At 36.9% G+C, this 15,455-nt stretch overlaps 1 protein-coding gene across 6 annotated transcripts in view; it reads left to right on the forward strand.

Annotated features, from left to right (window-relative positions):
* Nucleotides 1–15,455, forward strand: part of LOC148833028 (disco-interacting protein 2 homolog C) — a 224,110-nt gene that overhangs the window by 134,137 nt on the left and 74,518 nt on the right. For 3 of the 6 annotated variants that reach the window (XM_088918303.1, XM_088918305.1, XM_088918308.1), the window contains exons 4-5: nt 2,241–2,366; nt 8,412–8,633. In XM_088918303.1, coding sequence (XP_088774429.1) covers nt 2,241–2,366; nt 8,412–8,633 — 348 coding nt within the window. Of the gene's footprint in view, nt 1–2,240; nt 2,367–8,411; nt 8,634–11,276; nt 11,400–15,455 lie in introns of all 6 variants that reach the window. The other 3 variants (XM_088918304.1, XM_088918307.1, XM_088918309.1) reach the window with 2 other exon arrangements.

Here is a 15,455-nt window from a genome sequence, read left to right on the forward strand (position 1 = left end):
ATCAGTCCTATGGATTATTTGTATAATTGGTGAAACTTGAACCAGAGGACATAAGTGGAAATGCATTTTTTCTAAAGATCTGAGAACAGAATACAATTCTTTACCTGTTTCTTGTGGTATTCCTAACCACAACAAAGGGTTGTGGTAGTACGAAACAAGCCAGTGAGCCTCTTGGCCTCTTTTGAAGAAATGGATGAATAAAATATCCTTCACATTTTTATAACTGTCCTTTTGATTATTTCTTCCACAAATCTGGCTATGTGGTGCTCTTACTGTAAGTAATTGCTTTCATGTCTTCATAGGGTTCCCTTCCTTCCTTCCAGCTGCTGCATCAAACACAGTTTAGTTTCTTTACAGCAACGTACAGTATTTGGTACTCATTAGCACATTTGCAGTTGCACTGGAGCATGGGATGTATTCTTTTGCCAAATCTGCACAAAAGTTTGTTTTGCTACCTTGCGAGCTTTATCAGGAATATTTACTTTAGCAATCTACCTGCTTCCACTTACATATTTAACACAGTTTGATACCTTTGAACTTGACTAAATAAAGAAGTATTTCATTCTTATGAAACATAGTGCAAGTTCCCACCTTCTCTGCCTTGCTGGTGTTTGTTCAAGCTGAATTTTTCAAGTTTTTTTTCTGAAGTGGAACCTTACTTTTAAGTTATTAATATTGTTATTATCATAAGGGGATGGGGGCAGTCAACAGATGTTATGTAATAGTCATGCCACCAGCTCGAATGCAAACAATAGAACAAAAGTCTCAAAATAATTTGGCTTTTGTATTTAAGTGGGCAGTATCTTAAAAGGACAAAGGTTTATTAGCAAAACTAACACACAAAAGGCAAAACTAATATTTGTGGACTATTGTTAAAGTCAGTTCCAGAGCCAATAACACTGCCTTCACACACTCAATGGCTAACATTCTCAAATTTAAATTGAAAAAATAAATAGAAGTTAAAGACACAATATAACTATTTTTTTGAAAACCTTTGTGAAAGTTATTTATTTTGCTGACACCTCTATACGCGATGGCAAGGCTGCCAAGAATCAAAATGCACTCTCACATGTACTGTAATTCAAGTGAAATACTGTAATATTTTGGATGACATAATTTTAATTAATCTTATGCCAGTTTGGTGATGCAATAGTGTTATAGAGTATGTGTGACTACCTAAGAAAAAGGAACACTGCATAAATTAATGACAAGGATTTGTCACGGATGTTGGAAGGGCATGACGTGGAATGACAAGGAGAGCAGTAGAGACCCTATGCGGTAAATGGGGCAACACGGAGGTTAGTCCGGGCTCAGGGGGTCAGACGACGTCGGAAAGAAACCTGTGCCCTCAGGCACAGACGTGGGGCGGCCTGGTGCTAGGCTGGTCCCACGACATCCGTACCCTCAATGCTGAGCCAGGAGCAGAGTAGACACAGGAAGTAAATAGGCTACACAACAAGACACACGGGAAAGACATGAATAATCACAGGGAACTAGGAACAGGACAGAAGTAGAGCGCCCTCTAGGTGTACAGGGTGTGACAGGATTATATTAAGGCTTTGTTTTTCTTCTAAAACTACTACCACACAAAAGAGAGATCAAATTGCATGTTTTAGCACGTCACAGGCAACATGTTCTGTGCTGGAAATGCAGCTCCGATTGGAGAAAGGGCACATCCCTCACCTACAGCCTGCAAGTGTCCAGGAAGGTTCAGGACTAAATGTACAGCCGAGAGCAGAGACATGACTCTATTGTGTCAAAATGTGTGTATGCGTTAAATTTCAAGGCTTAATTTTGCTTTCCTAAAGTAGTTTAAAACACTCCATTGCTAACTATATATGTATTAAGTCAGTATTGAATAATACAGTTTGGCTACCAATATCGACTAACAACATCTTTATTGATACATATTGTACACTATACTGTATAGTGACCCATATAGTGTGTGGACAATGCATTTTCATCATGCTTGTGTGAGTTCTTGTGGCTTCAGATTACTTCTGAGTTTTCAGTAAGATTATTTTACTGTAAGACTGCTGATACACAGACACCAACACAGTAGTTTAATTGAGAAGACAGCCACCAAAGAATTTATGTTTATTGCAGAATAGGACTTTTGCTGTCACCTGTTGTGATAGTTCTCGATCTGTGTTCGATACGAAAATATTTAAAGTGTCTTCATTCTGACTGGCCGTCTTGCAGAAGTTCTAAAACGTGGCCGTTTACTTTGTGTTTTCCAGATGTACACACTGAAGCTGTCCAGGCAGCACTGGCCAAACATAAGGAAAGGAAGATGGCAGTGCCCATGCCCTCCAAGCGCCGCTCACTGGTCGTACAAACCTCGATGGATGCCTACACTCCCCCAGGTGAGGAACATATACCCCACCAAGGTAATGCCATGGCTGTGAGTATGATGTTGACAGCACGGCTGAATGATGTGATTGTGCAGCAGCGACCTTTGAGAAGCAGAAAAGGGCTAACCCACTGCTTTTGTGTGCCTGTTGTGTTCCTGTCAGTGCATTATCAGTGTGGCTTTTCAGTTAGGGTTTTGCAAGACACCATGATATTTTTTCTTATATATAAAATATTTTTTTCTCAGTCCCATCTACAAATCTTTCACAGTAGAAGGCTAACATTTTTTTTCGTTGTTTATTGTCTTTTTTTTAACATCTTTCAGTTTCTCTGAAGAGCACTGGCATAAATATTGCGCTGTGCGTGAAAAAATACAGTATATTGCAGAACTGAAATCACATTTTTAAATCTAGCTATAAAAACAAAATATATACGTTTTGTTTTTTTACCAGAATGTCAGACAGCTCTGGTATTCCATGGATTCCTCTAGTATTTCAACATGGAGGATAGTTTATATTTACAACTGTGCTTTAAATAGGAAAGATCAGACCATCACAGTTAACAAACTACCATAAAATGACGTTAGCATACTTTATACTTTATATTATATAGATGTTTGTGTATCAAAAAATTAAACTAGCACAAACATGGAATACGAATATACAGTACTTTACAGTTTTTGCAAAACTGTGGTGACCATTGTCAAAACATATCACCAAAAAAACTATAATATCTAAAGCTGGCACCATCATAAAAACACTGAAAACGTGTGCATCTTCATATTAGATAATCTGCATAATTGTTTAAACACACCAAAAGTGTTTTGGTCACCATAACGTTATAGTTTAGAGCAGGGGTGCCCATTACGTCAAAACAGCTCTGGGTCGATCGCATCACAACCTTAAAATATACATTCAAGTGTAAGCTAAATTTAAGTGTAGGCTGACACTGGCTTTATCCTTATCCCCACCCTCTTTTGTCGGAAACAAGCTAAATAAACCTGATTGACACTGACTGGCATTTTTAACTGACTTGACTGGCATACACATTGAACTTAACTTAGAGCTGCAAGGTAAAGACAAGAATGTGATCGATATGACACTTAACACTTTCAAACGGAAATTAGAATTGCTGGCTTCCAAGCTACACCGTCATGACCTAACAAACTTACCAAACACAGTATCCGAGCTGTAAAAACAGGGAAAAGAAACTGCACAGTTTGACACTGCGCGCTACGCGTCTTGTCGGACTTCGACAAACGCCTCCAAGGCTTTGCAGTACTTGAGCCGATTGCGACTTTCATGCGTTTTCCGTTTGGAGCAGAAACAGATGCTGATGCTCTCGCCGCCAAAATCGCCTCCTTGTTTCACCTTGATTCATCAGCGCTTGGGGATGAAATTTTATCACTGCAATCAGACATTCAGATAAAGGCGAGGGCTACTGCTGGGCAGTTTTGGAACTTGCTTACCCAGGAAAAGTGTCCAAGCTTGCGAAAATGCGCGCTTACTTTAAAGCTTTTTTTGGATCGACTTACTTATGCGAATCAGCATTTTCCTACCTGAAGGTCATTAAAACCAGATACCGGTCAGCTCTGTCTGATGACCACCTGGAAACCTGCCTGAGGCTTGCAACCAGTGGCTACTGTCCTTGATTATGCAAAACTGGCTGACTCCATTCAGTGCAAATTATCAGACTAAGTTAGGGACCCCCATCTATTTATCAGCAAGTGCCACAATGAATAATTATAATTTTGCCTCATATAGACTATACTGTAAATATTATAGCACGAAAATAATACATTCAGTAACTACATATACTTGCTTATAGGAATTTATAACCTAACTATTTGTAATATTATATATTGTAATATTTCAGGGCCGTGGCAAAGTATTATCATTTAAATGAAAAAAATTACCGATCAGTAGATCTCGTTGACTTGCCAAATCCGAAAGTAGATCTTAAGCTACTAAAGTGTGGGCACCCCAGGTTTAGAGCATAGAATAATATTTTCTGCATGTACTGTATTGAAATGAAAGATGTTAATTTTTGTCAGGCGATGTTTTGTTAATATCTGTACAACAAACAATAAGAATTTGAGTTCATTTAAAAGTTGGGAAGGAGAAATCATTCAGGTGGAGAATATAGAAATTTTTATTTGAACTTACATCTTCATATTATTCTGTATTTTTATTTGAACATACAGTATTTATCAGTACTTATCACCAGTCCTTCTAAATTTATTATTCTAGTTTGCTTGAGACTCAAATATGATGAATTTCAATGCTCTGACAAACACATCTGCTCAAATTTGCCACAAACAGCTGTGTAGATAACTTCTTGTATTTATCATTATAAATGTATATCTAGCATCTGCATAGTCACGTGGACATTCTGTGATTCTGTGGAAAGTGATATGCTTTTTACAATAATGCTTTTATAAAATGCACCATCTTTGGCTACCAAACATGCTTAAGAATAAGTTGACCATCAAACCATGCTTTAAATTTGTACTGCTACAGTTTTTATTAAAAATTTTTTGGTTTTTGAAATGGCTTAAAGGTTTATACTCTTGGCACAGAACGTTTGTACCGTTACTGGTTTGCATAATAAGATAGTCATTGAACAACACAGGCTAACATTCTACACATTTGCCATTGTGTGCGCTTTATTTGCAATGTGTCTACAGAGTGGGATAGGAGCACTGAGAGGTATCAACCAAGAGGTGTGTATTTTTACAATTTAGTATTAGGGAGTTTTCCACTTTTGTGTATAAAACAGTATGTGTGCATGCAGGGGTGACATAAGTGTTAGTGAAAACAACAACCAAAAATGGAATTTCATTATTTTAGGCTGTTTTGTTAAAAGAAAATTGCATTTGGTTTAGAAGTATAAATGGAACGTTTGTATTAATTTTTCTGTTGTTTTCTTTGATGAGCCCCAAAGTCATAATCCAAATGCTTCACAAACTTGATGAACTGTACTGATGAACAATATACTGATGAACTTTAGACTCTCTTAATTAAAAATCTACCAAAATAAAGCAATAAATGGGTTAATAGTAAAAAAAAAGAATTATACATCTACCAGCATCTTTTTATAGTTACCTTATATGTATAAGAACTCCAAAATAAAGTTTACAAGGCAGTTGCTTATTTTTGTATTAAAAGAAACTATGTACATTTCCAAAAACAGCAGACTCATCTTAAATGGCCTGCATTAATGCAAATCGTTTACCTCTATTGTACATGAGCTGTCAGTTTCTAATCCAGCCTCTATGTCATGAGAATTGTGATATGAGTATTTTCACTTTTACAGATTTCATTTAACCCAGTCAACACTGTTCTCTTCAGTTGTCACTTCAAATGCCGTGGCTGCAATGTCTTCTCTCTGGCTGAATTGAGAAAAAAAAAATTTCTGTATTTCTATATTGGTTGAGTTAAAGAAGGATTAGCTGTATATTTGGAGACATTTTAATTTAACAGACAGGCCCTCTCAGAAATATCAAATACGGATTATTCAGTTTGTTTCCATAGTGTGATTTTCTTAATTCATGTAAATGGAGAATGCAGTAAGTCGAAGGTGGAAAAACAATCATGGAATTAGTTTTTGAATCCTCTTCCTTAAAACTGCATTTTAGCAATGCTGATAATCCTGTTAGAATCACATTAAGGGTAAAGTACAAAAGTGCTGAATAGTTACATTTTTTCACTACATTAGCAAATTATGTTTTTTCTTTGACAAAAGTGTGGTCGCTTCACAATTCTTCAAAAACTTTTTATATTGAAATATAAAAAGCAGGACAACATAGCCTCCTATTTGTGCACCACCTAAAAAGTTTCAAAATTGACTTCTTTATTGTTTAGTTTACTCTTGGCATTCTCATTTTTAAATACACTATCCCAGGGGCTGAATCTTCTGGGCATCATCCAGAAGTAATGAGAGAAATAAATTGAAGGGTTGCTAGGTGATAAATAAATATTGCTATTTCCAATACTAGAAAATATATCTTACTCTTGATTTATTGATGACTGGAAATTTTGGAAACAATATATTTTGTTTCTTAATGACATTGGGTACTGATGCAGAAGTGGACAATTTATTTGTATGCAAATATAGCATAAAAAATAAAATAAAAAAATATTTTTTAATGGCGTATTTTGTGATAAAGTTAAGGTTCTCTTAATTATTTTAAAGCATTTCTGTCTTGTTGAGGGTTTTGATGTGGAAATTAATTTTGTCCATAAAAAAATCACCTGATGAGTTTACAGGTGACGAATTAGACTATTAATGTGTGTCATTATTTTGTTTCCACATACTGTAGAATTAATAGTAGCAATAGTACCAGTAGTAGTTGTTTTTGCTTATTGTTGTTGCTGTTGCTGTTGTTGTTGATACAGGATGTGATAGGAGTTTAATGGTAACAATTTGTAATGCAAATTGTTATGCTAAATTAGCAGGCTGTTAATGTAACTCAGGAATACATTCACAGGTATACTGTATACTGTACACATGCTGTGGGGTTTCTTGCTTTTGTTCTAAAGAACAAACAGCAGAGTTTACAGTCAGTGTCAGCTGAAGGAGTCACTGCAGGAGATCGCTGCTGATTTCACAGACGCCCAACTAGTCTGTGTGTTGCCATGGCAAGTCAGTGATCTCTTGGTATACCCTCCAGAGGGGAGCAGGTCAGAAGAAGGGATTGTCAAGGGAAAGGATCCTGCGCTTTGGGCAGGAAGAAACAGTTTTCAGTCTAGAATGGATATTCGTTTCTGTTTTTGTCAGAAGCATTCTTGAAGCCAAGGGTGGGTGACGAGCCTCAGTGTATAATTACGAGGGGATGGGGTATCATTTTATTTGTGAAAAGAAAAAAAATAACATTACATTGGGAATTGTTTACACTGGGAAGCTTTTCATCCTCCTTTCACTTGACTATGTATCAGTAATGTATTTGGATAGACAAGAACATCAGTCAGATTTCTGTCCCAAACATCTTAGAATATAAAACAAAACACATTTCAATTATGAAACGTGCTTTTCTTTACTATCAGATGGAAATCCTTACGGTTTAAATTATTGATTGATGGTTTACCTCTACAACAAACTCTAGATTCCTGACCCCCTCTTGTGGCAAGGTGGTAAACCAAAAGAACTGGTGGGACTCGATTGATGTTTGTCTATAATTCAGAGGATCTTATTTTGCATGGCACGTTACCTGACTTTGCCATGATTTCTAGCTGAGAAAAGAAAAATGCCTGAATTGGCAAATATGAAATGCGTGGTGTTTGGTGTCTATTGGTAGAAAGGGTACAGTACGATACAGAGTAAATACATAATATTAAGACATGTTGCCAAAGGTAAATGGGGGAAAATGTGGTATACAGCACTGTATACATTTCATTTGTTGTTATTCTTTTTCTTAATTTGACATTTTAATGAGTGTACAGTATGTGTTTTTCGTGATTCAAGTTTTAAAATTGTGTTTAAATAGTGTCCAGTCCAGTTGAGAATCTAGAATTGAGATCTGAGGTCCAGTTAATTCTTATCCCTCTGACTTCAGTAGGTCATGATTCCCAATGTTAACAGTAAAGTCAGCCTTTGTGTATTGACAAGACCGCAAATGGTGAAAAGGCCTTTGCTTGAACCGCACTGACTCTCTGACATGCAAATTGCATGCAAAAAAAGACTTGTTTTCACCTAGATCCACTGCACCTGCTAGGTGGCCAGTTAACTTCACAGGATTGCCAAGAGACAAGTATGGAGGTTTAAAAAAATAGAGAAAGAAATGAGTGGACATATTGGTGTTTGAGCAAAATTGTTTGTTGGCACAACAGCTGAATATAAGAGAGAAAATCAACAATGCTGATATAAGTTTTTACATTCTGTCATGCTGTGTTTTGTGCTGGTATGGGTTCAATATAATTGACTTTCCTACAGTTCCTGATTTGCATTTGTGCCCTGCTGAACACTAACCGCCCTTGGTTGGAAGAAAGAACTACCACCCTTTTTTTGAATTTCGTCGAGCTGCCTGTCCCTAACCAGGTATTGCTGTGTTGTTTTCCTAGACACCTCCTCCGGCTCAGAGGAAGAGGGCTCGGTGCAAGGGGACTCCCAGGGGACGCCCACTTCCAGCCAGGGAAGCATTAACATGGAGCACTGGATTAACCGTGCCATCCACGGCTCCACCACTTCCTCCACCACTTCTTCTTCCTCCACGCAGAGTGGGGGCAGTGGGGCTGCCAACCGCCTCGCTGACGTCATGGCCCAGACGCACATCGGTAAGTCAGGTAATCCCTTAATTTACTAGTTTGTCTTTTCCTCGGGTGCATATACTGTATATATACTGTACACTGTATTTACTTGAAGTTTGTTCAATTTCTTTTCCTGAGCAACTCTCTCTGTTTCGCTCTTCTTGCTTGCACCCAGGCATGTGGCACATTGAAAGCCCTGCGTTGACCCACAGATTAAATCTCGCTTTTGTGCAGTGTGAAACCTTTTTATATAGTCGGAACCTGCCTTGAGCGGACGAATGCTAAGTGTGGCCTCATGTTTTGTCTCCTTGGAAGAAGTCTCACAAAACACATACCAGTTAAAACCCTTTATACCCCAGGCTGTCTGATCTGGAGACATAACCATAGTGGTTCATTTAGGCATAGATTCGCAGACCCTGATTAGTCCTAGACTTGTTTACCTAAATTTAGATTAGCTTATCCAGAACTGCGATAATGGGGGTTTGTGAAACCACTGATATGAATCTTAGGCTTGATGTGTTGGTTTTTACAGAGTGAGCAGAGAGAGAACAGAAGATAATCCCTGATGGCTTTAATCTTTTTTAATTTCTTCAATACCATGGGTTTAAACAAATGTGTTTTTACAGTGTTAATGTTTACCTGTTAATAATGTTGATATGCGGATAGTGCTTATAGAGAAGCCAGTTTAAGTGTTTTTAGGTTCTAGTCCAGGGTTGGCAATTGGTTGGTTAAGCACTGTAGTGGGTTACATTTATTAGTTAAGCCCCTTAATAAAATCAGCGATGGATTGAAATAGATTTGCATTTATAATACTTCACCCTTCTTCTTTTTTAAAAATGAAGAAATTGGGGATTGTCTATATTGTTTTAATACCATGTTTATAGCTTGTCACAAGGTCATCACTAGTCAGTCAGTTGTTTGCTCTTACATACTTACTATATCATCAACCTTCAAGCCCTAAGCTTGCCTCCCATACAGCCCTTGAAATCTGCCTAGTTGGACTGTCGTATGTTTGGCATCAAGGCAGGCAGAAGCTTAATAGATGCTACTTTTTGAGAAGTTCTTCACAGATGTGATTTAAAAATGTCAAAGTCAAAAGACTATAAAACAAAGAGCGATTAATACAGTAAGTCATTTATAGTGACTAACAAAATTATCACCAAATCTCCTAGTTGTGCACACAGGATTTATTGAAAGTGGCACATTTTCAGCAAATGGGTAGTGATGAGACTTAGAGAATTGTTTTGATGGCAGGGAAATTTGACATACTGTAATGACCTATTCTATTTCAGCCTCTTGCTACAGTTGAGTTATTTTTGCTTATTTATTTCTGTACAGTTCTCCCATGAAGAGTATGGTATTATGACCAGCATGTTGTGTCACAAAATCAGATGACAGAAGAATCCAGTGAAAAAATCATAAAAGGAAGACAACTTAGGAAACTGTAGCAGTCACAGTCAGATTAATACCAATCAGTGATTAATTGCAATTGACTCTGAAAGGCCACTAGTGTGTCACTATGTGCAGATGCCCATTTCCTTGTATTTTATATGAATTTTAAAATTATGTTTTGCCATAATATAAAATGTATATATTCAGGTCCAACTGGTTTTCAGCAACTAGCTGATGCTCAGTATGCTCTGATCTGTTGTATTACTACTGCTAAATGGAAAAAGTAAATATTACAAAAGATAAAATGCTGCACAGGCCTTCTAAACACTCATATGCCTCCTAAAACACATTACAAATGGATGCCAGTTGAATGATTACATATCTATTGGGGGGAAAAACAGGTTGCATGTATATTCAGCAAAATAACCTGGGGTATAAATGGTTACAGTATATTTCTTAATTTTGCTTCTGGCTGTCTAATAATCACAAGTCACAAGTCTGTGTTTCTGCAAAGAAAACCTAGTGTTGACAAAGAAGAGGGTCACGAAAATAATAAAAAAGTACCTCCTTACGCTGTTGCATCTTTCTCTAAAACTGTCATCTAAAAGCAGACAGAGAACAAGAACTTTATCTGTTGCCTGAAATAAAGCTGCCTGTGAAGGATATTGAGGAAGCATTTGGAAGTCAGCAGGCGGGTGCTGTTGTGGTATGCGTCACTGTCCCCTGAAGGTTATTCCCAAGGATTTTTTTAAAGCAATCCACAAAATCCTAAGTAGAAGTTTTGTGAACATGATGTAATTAGAGCCGCAAAATGAGATATTTCCAGCTCATTCTGAAATACATTTTCACTTTTTTTAAGTAGAACCCCATTTTTTCAAAAAAAAGAGTGGCATAGTCCTTTGTTCTTTTAGAGGATATTAGCTTGTTTTTGCAGATTTGGTTTGTTCTTGCCCTGTCATACTGCCTTGTGTTTTTATTACTACGTGGTATGAAAAATCATAAAAACAAACACTTGGAGGTTTTTTCCCCTTCTTCAAATGTTATGCCTTGCTCCCAGAAGAAACTGTGGTGTCTACGCTTTGAGATAATCGTGTATTTCTTTGTACATTAGTGCCCCTTAACCTTCGTATCACCATTAATTCTTCCATGCTGCTGCTGGATACAGCCAGAAGGCTGCATCTTCACAGGTTACTTGTCTCACCCTCAGTCAGTCCCTCCACCTCCATCAGTTGCTGAAGCAGGTTGCGGTGAGGATCTAAGGTGGTTCTGGTTTTCCCTCACATCCAGGACCAATTGCTCACCTTTCACTGAAGAGAAAAACAATGCCTGGCCCAGTTGAAAATGGAAATTCATTGCGGCGGTCCTGTGAATTTGGATCAGAACTCACCTGGCCACCCTTGGAATCAGAGGGTCAGTATTAATGGTGCATAGAAGCATCCAGTGTCCCCATCTAGTCAGCCTTGATATCAGTGTGTCATCCATGACGTTTGTGCTCCAGATGTGTATATCATTAAAAAAGTAATACATGAACTTAGCACCTGCATTGCTAAATGTCAATCAAGCCGTATGGTGATGTGTGTCTAATCTTCATGCCTAAATGTGTGTAAATAGAGAAAACACACAAAGCAAATGCCTATCTTTTATTTACTGAAATGTTGTTTAATTTATGTAGTTTTTTAAGAGCATTTAAAAGTTAGAAGAAGACTTGCACATACAGATGGCCTTTCATGATTTGAAATAAAAGCAGGGTGCAGCTTTGCTACTACAGCGCTGGCTAAACGTCTGCTTTTAGATGCTTTCTTTCATTTGTCTTAATCACTGCATTGTGGAAGTGAGTTTCACATACAGAGTATACACAGTTCCTGTACTGTGTATAGTCATCTCAAGCTTGGAGTCGGTTTTATTGCTTTAATTTTGGTAATGTCTTTAAACAGGTTGCTACTTGCATGTTTTAACCGATGCTGCCACTTTATTTTGTTAGTTATCTTTTAACGCTGCTTTTTAAATGACATTCTCATTCCAGGCCTTCTTTCAGTTCAAACCAGATAAAGGTTTTCATCAAAAGTTTTTTTTTTTTAATTCATCAGGTTTTATTGGAAAAAGAGTTTTTAGTTTCACAAATTGTAAAATCAATGGTATTCTCTCCAGACTCTCCACAATTATTTTGTTATGCCTAGCCTATCTTCCCAATGGGATCAATTGAGATGTTTCAAGTTAAGCACAGGCCATGTTTATTCCTGGGCCTTAATGTTGTACAAATGTGTATTTGCAGCAGACGCCTTGATAAAACTCTTCATGGAATAATATGTTCTGTTGGCAACTGCTTCTTGTGAACATGTTCCAGAATATTATCTTCTCTGAAGTGTGCATCAATAGGAAGAATAGTCATCCATATGTTTTCAAAATAATACTATTATTTTTTATGTTGATTGACACTAGTGTTGCTTTTCCTCTGCAGCTGGAGTATCTCTTTTTAGAAAAGATCCCTTGAGTTGAAGCATGTATAATTCTTAGTATTCTTACAATTAATAAATGCAATCTAAAAAGCAAACTATAGGTCAAAATATCCACTGTACATGTTCTGACAACCTTTGTACTTTCAGACACAACTAGAACTGGTATGAAAAGTCTTGGCTTGTTTTGTTAAAAACAAATGCATTACCATGATTATCTTTATGATGGTAAACATTTTACAGTTTCAACAAATAATGTTTATTGATCATGAATATCACTGGAAACTTTTATGACTCAGAAAATATTCTTTAAAAGATACAGCTTTGCCTTGGCTTTTGACCATTATTCATGTATTTGTATAAGACAGGTTTCTTGATTGAAATTTCATATTGACGTTTTTGTTGTTTTTGCTCAAAACATTGATAGAAATGTATTTGAAATAAATAAATATATATCACAGATGTTAAATGTTCAATCCCAGAACTGCCTAGTTAATTTTTAAGTATTGTATACTAAAAGTACTTCAAAAAAGTTTGAGTGAAAAGCTTGAAGATTTCTAACATGTAAATCTGAAATTGCTAACGTACTGTATTCTAGTCCATGTGAACAAATGTGGATGTACTGTATGTTAATAGTGAACTTCTATTATAAATACTATCCTTTGCAGAATGTCTAAGGTCTAAAGTCCCTGCTTTCACAAAGTGTTGGTCTTACAAAGGTTTCCAAATGTAAATTGTAATACATTACACAATGGTAATGTTTCTGCATTCACGTCACAGAAATCTTTATCATTCCAATCCTGAATTTGTTTTTTCTGTCTATTAATAAATGTTTAGTATGACATAACATAACTTCAAATCAAAATACTTAAAATGATAGAGCAGTGTAAAATGTACAGTGATTTTCAAAATGGTCACATTTTGGAAGTCTTAAGGCACTGAGAATATTCCTACTTCTAACACATTAGTATCTACGTGAGTGTGTAACACTCAGTTATTTTGGTCAGTTATATAAGGAGCTCCTGGCTTCTATGACAGCCATTCTTATAAATGAGAGAAAAGGGGAGTTAGAAAACAGCTCAGCATGGGCAGAAGACAAGTGTCCTTGATCTGACATTATTAGTCAGTGCTGTCTGCTGGAGTTGTGCTTAGTTAACCAGTAGGCGCTTTCACACTTGTCTCCCTACCAAATCAAGGATTCTTTTAGCTAATGCTTCCACATGAGGTTAAATTTTGATTTGTTCCTTTGACTAGCAATGGAAATGCCGGTGATGTTTTCATTATTTTCACATTCACTTGGTGCAATTGCATTATACAAGAATTATATTATAGAAAGCAAATAACTACAGTAATTACAGTCTCTTTGGTGGGCAAATACATTAATAACACAAAGGGAAACAGCACATAAAAAAGGAATCAGTGCATATGGATTTCCTAATAGACATAATAGATACCTTGTATAGGAGTATTTTGCTCTAAATACGTCTGCTTGTGTCTGAAAAGATCTCGTGAAATGGTGCCTTTTTAATTAATAGAATTCCAGAGTCTCCCTTTTAAGGAAACCACTATATTGAAGTGTTCACAATTTGCATCAGGAGTCATTCACCCACTTGCCTTTATTACCCTTGACTGCAGTGACTACAGTATATCTGTGACAGCGGTTTTACAGTGTTTGTTGTTAAGAGTCTGGAGGAGGGCTTCATTGAAATGTCTCTCGCCCACAAACCCAAAGTGTGTTTGGAATGCTATTTCATGCTTAAGTGGTCAATCCTAGAGAAATCAACTGAAAAATGGTAGACAGCTTGTGGTAGTTTTTGAAATTGCGAAGGGTAAAAATCTAAATTCAATCCAACAGGAGAGTTTACAATGTTTAGCATTTTCATAATGCTTTTGAGAAATCATTTTTATTTGGATAACAGAAATACAAAGGTTAACATTACAATTCTTCTTTTCTTCTTGTACCCATTGCCCAGATTTAGGGGAAACAGGGTAGGGAACCCTATTACCCTTCTTTAAAGAAACATTCCCCTTGTTAAAAGAACTACAATATATATATTATTATTCTCATTAAAAAATTAACTGTAGCTCCCTACCCAAAACAGTGATTAATTCAAGGACTTCCCACAAGCTGGCCATTATCCACATCGTACCCACTAATCCTCTGATTGACAACACTTTCTATGTTATTTTTTTTTACAACTCAAGTACGGCTTATTTCTGTAAATATAGTGCTTGATGTCACGAAGAGTTCCAGAATGAAGCAAGCACTGAGGCTTGCAAAATCCAGGTAATTCATTGTGAGAAATGGAAGGAAGACGCATATGACCCACAAAGGTGTGTCTGTTTATTCAGAGTAAGCCAAGCCCCTGTCCAGGTTAAGCACAGAATTGTTGAGAAGCAGCCATAGGGTAACGGAGCAGCTGTCTCTCTCAGAAGTCTGTGACTCTGCACTGAGAGACAGTGCAGTCAGCCGCATGAGGCAGAGGGAGTAAGATCTCATGTGGCTGTGTTCGATTATTGTTCTCTCTATAAAACCGTTCAGCACACTAAAGTCTAATCGGCTAGGCATGAGGTTATGGGTAGACAAGGGAAAAGATTAATATTAAAATAATGAATATTTATGTTAAAAGGGAGAAGTAAGAAGGCTGGGCTGCAATTTTAAGAAGGTTAAAGCAGATTGTGGTTTACCCTTAGAATTGGAGCTGAAAGGGAGAACTGCTATGCTACTCTCTTGTCATTACGTTAAAGGGAAATCCGGTGAGGAAAAATCTGTTTAGGGACACAGTCAGGGTGAGAAGGTTTTTACACCAGGATTGTTCGAGCCTCAGTCTTACTGTTCCCCACTGTTTATAGGAGGGGGACCTGTCACACCTAGGAAAATGTTTCTAACAGTTTTCATCCATGTGAGATATACAGTAGAATCAAAAAGGATTTCAATAGTTGCATTAAGTAGTAGTTGTATTCAAGTTGTGTGCATTAATAATTTTTACTAATGGTACAACTGCAGTATACC

The sequence above is a fragment of the Atractosteus spatula genome, chromosome 6 (assembly GCF_055471065.1).
Source record: "Atractosteus spatula isolate fAtrSpa1 chromosome 6, fAtrSpa1.hap1, whole genome shotgun sequence".
In the NCBI taxonomy this organism is placed as follows: domain Eukaryota; kingdom Metazoa; phylum Chordata; class Actinopteri; order Semionotiformes; family Lepisosteidae; genus Atractosteus; species Atractosteus spatula.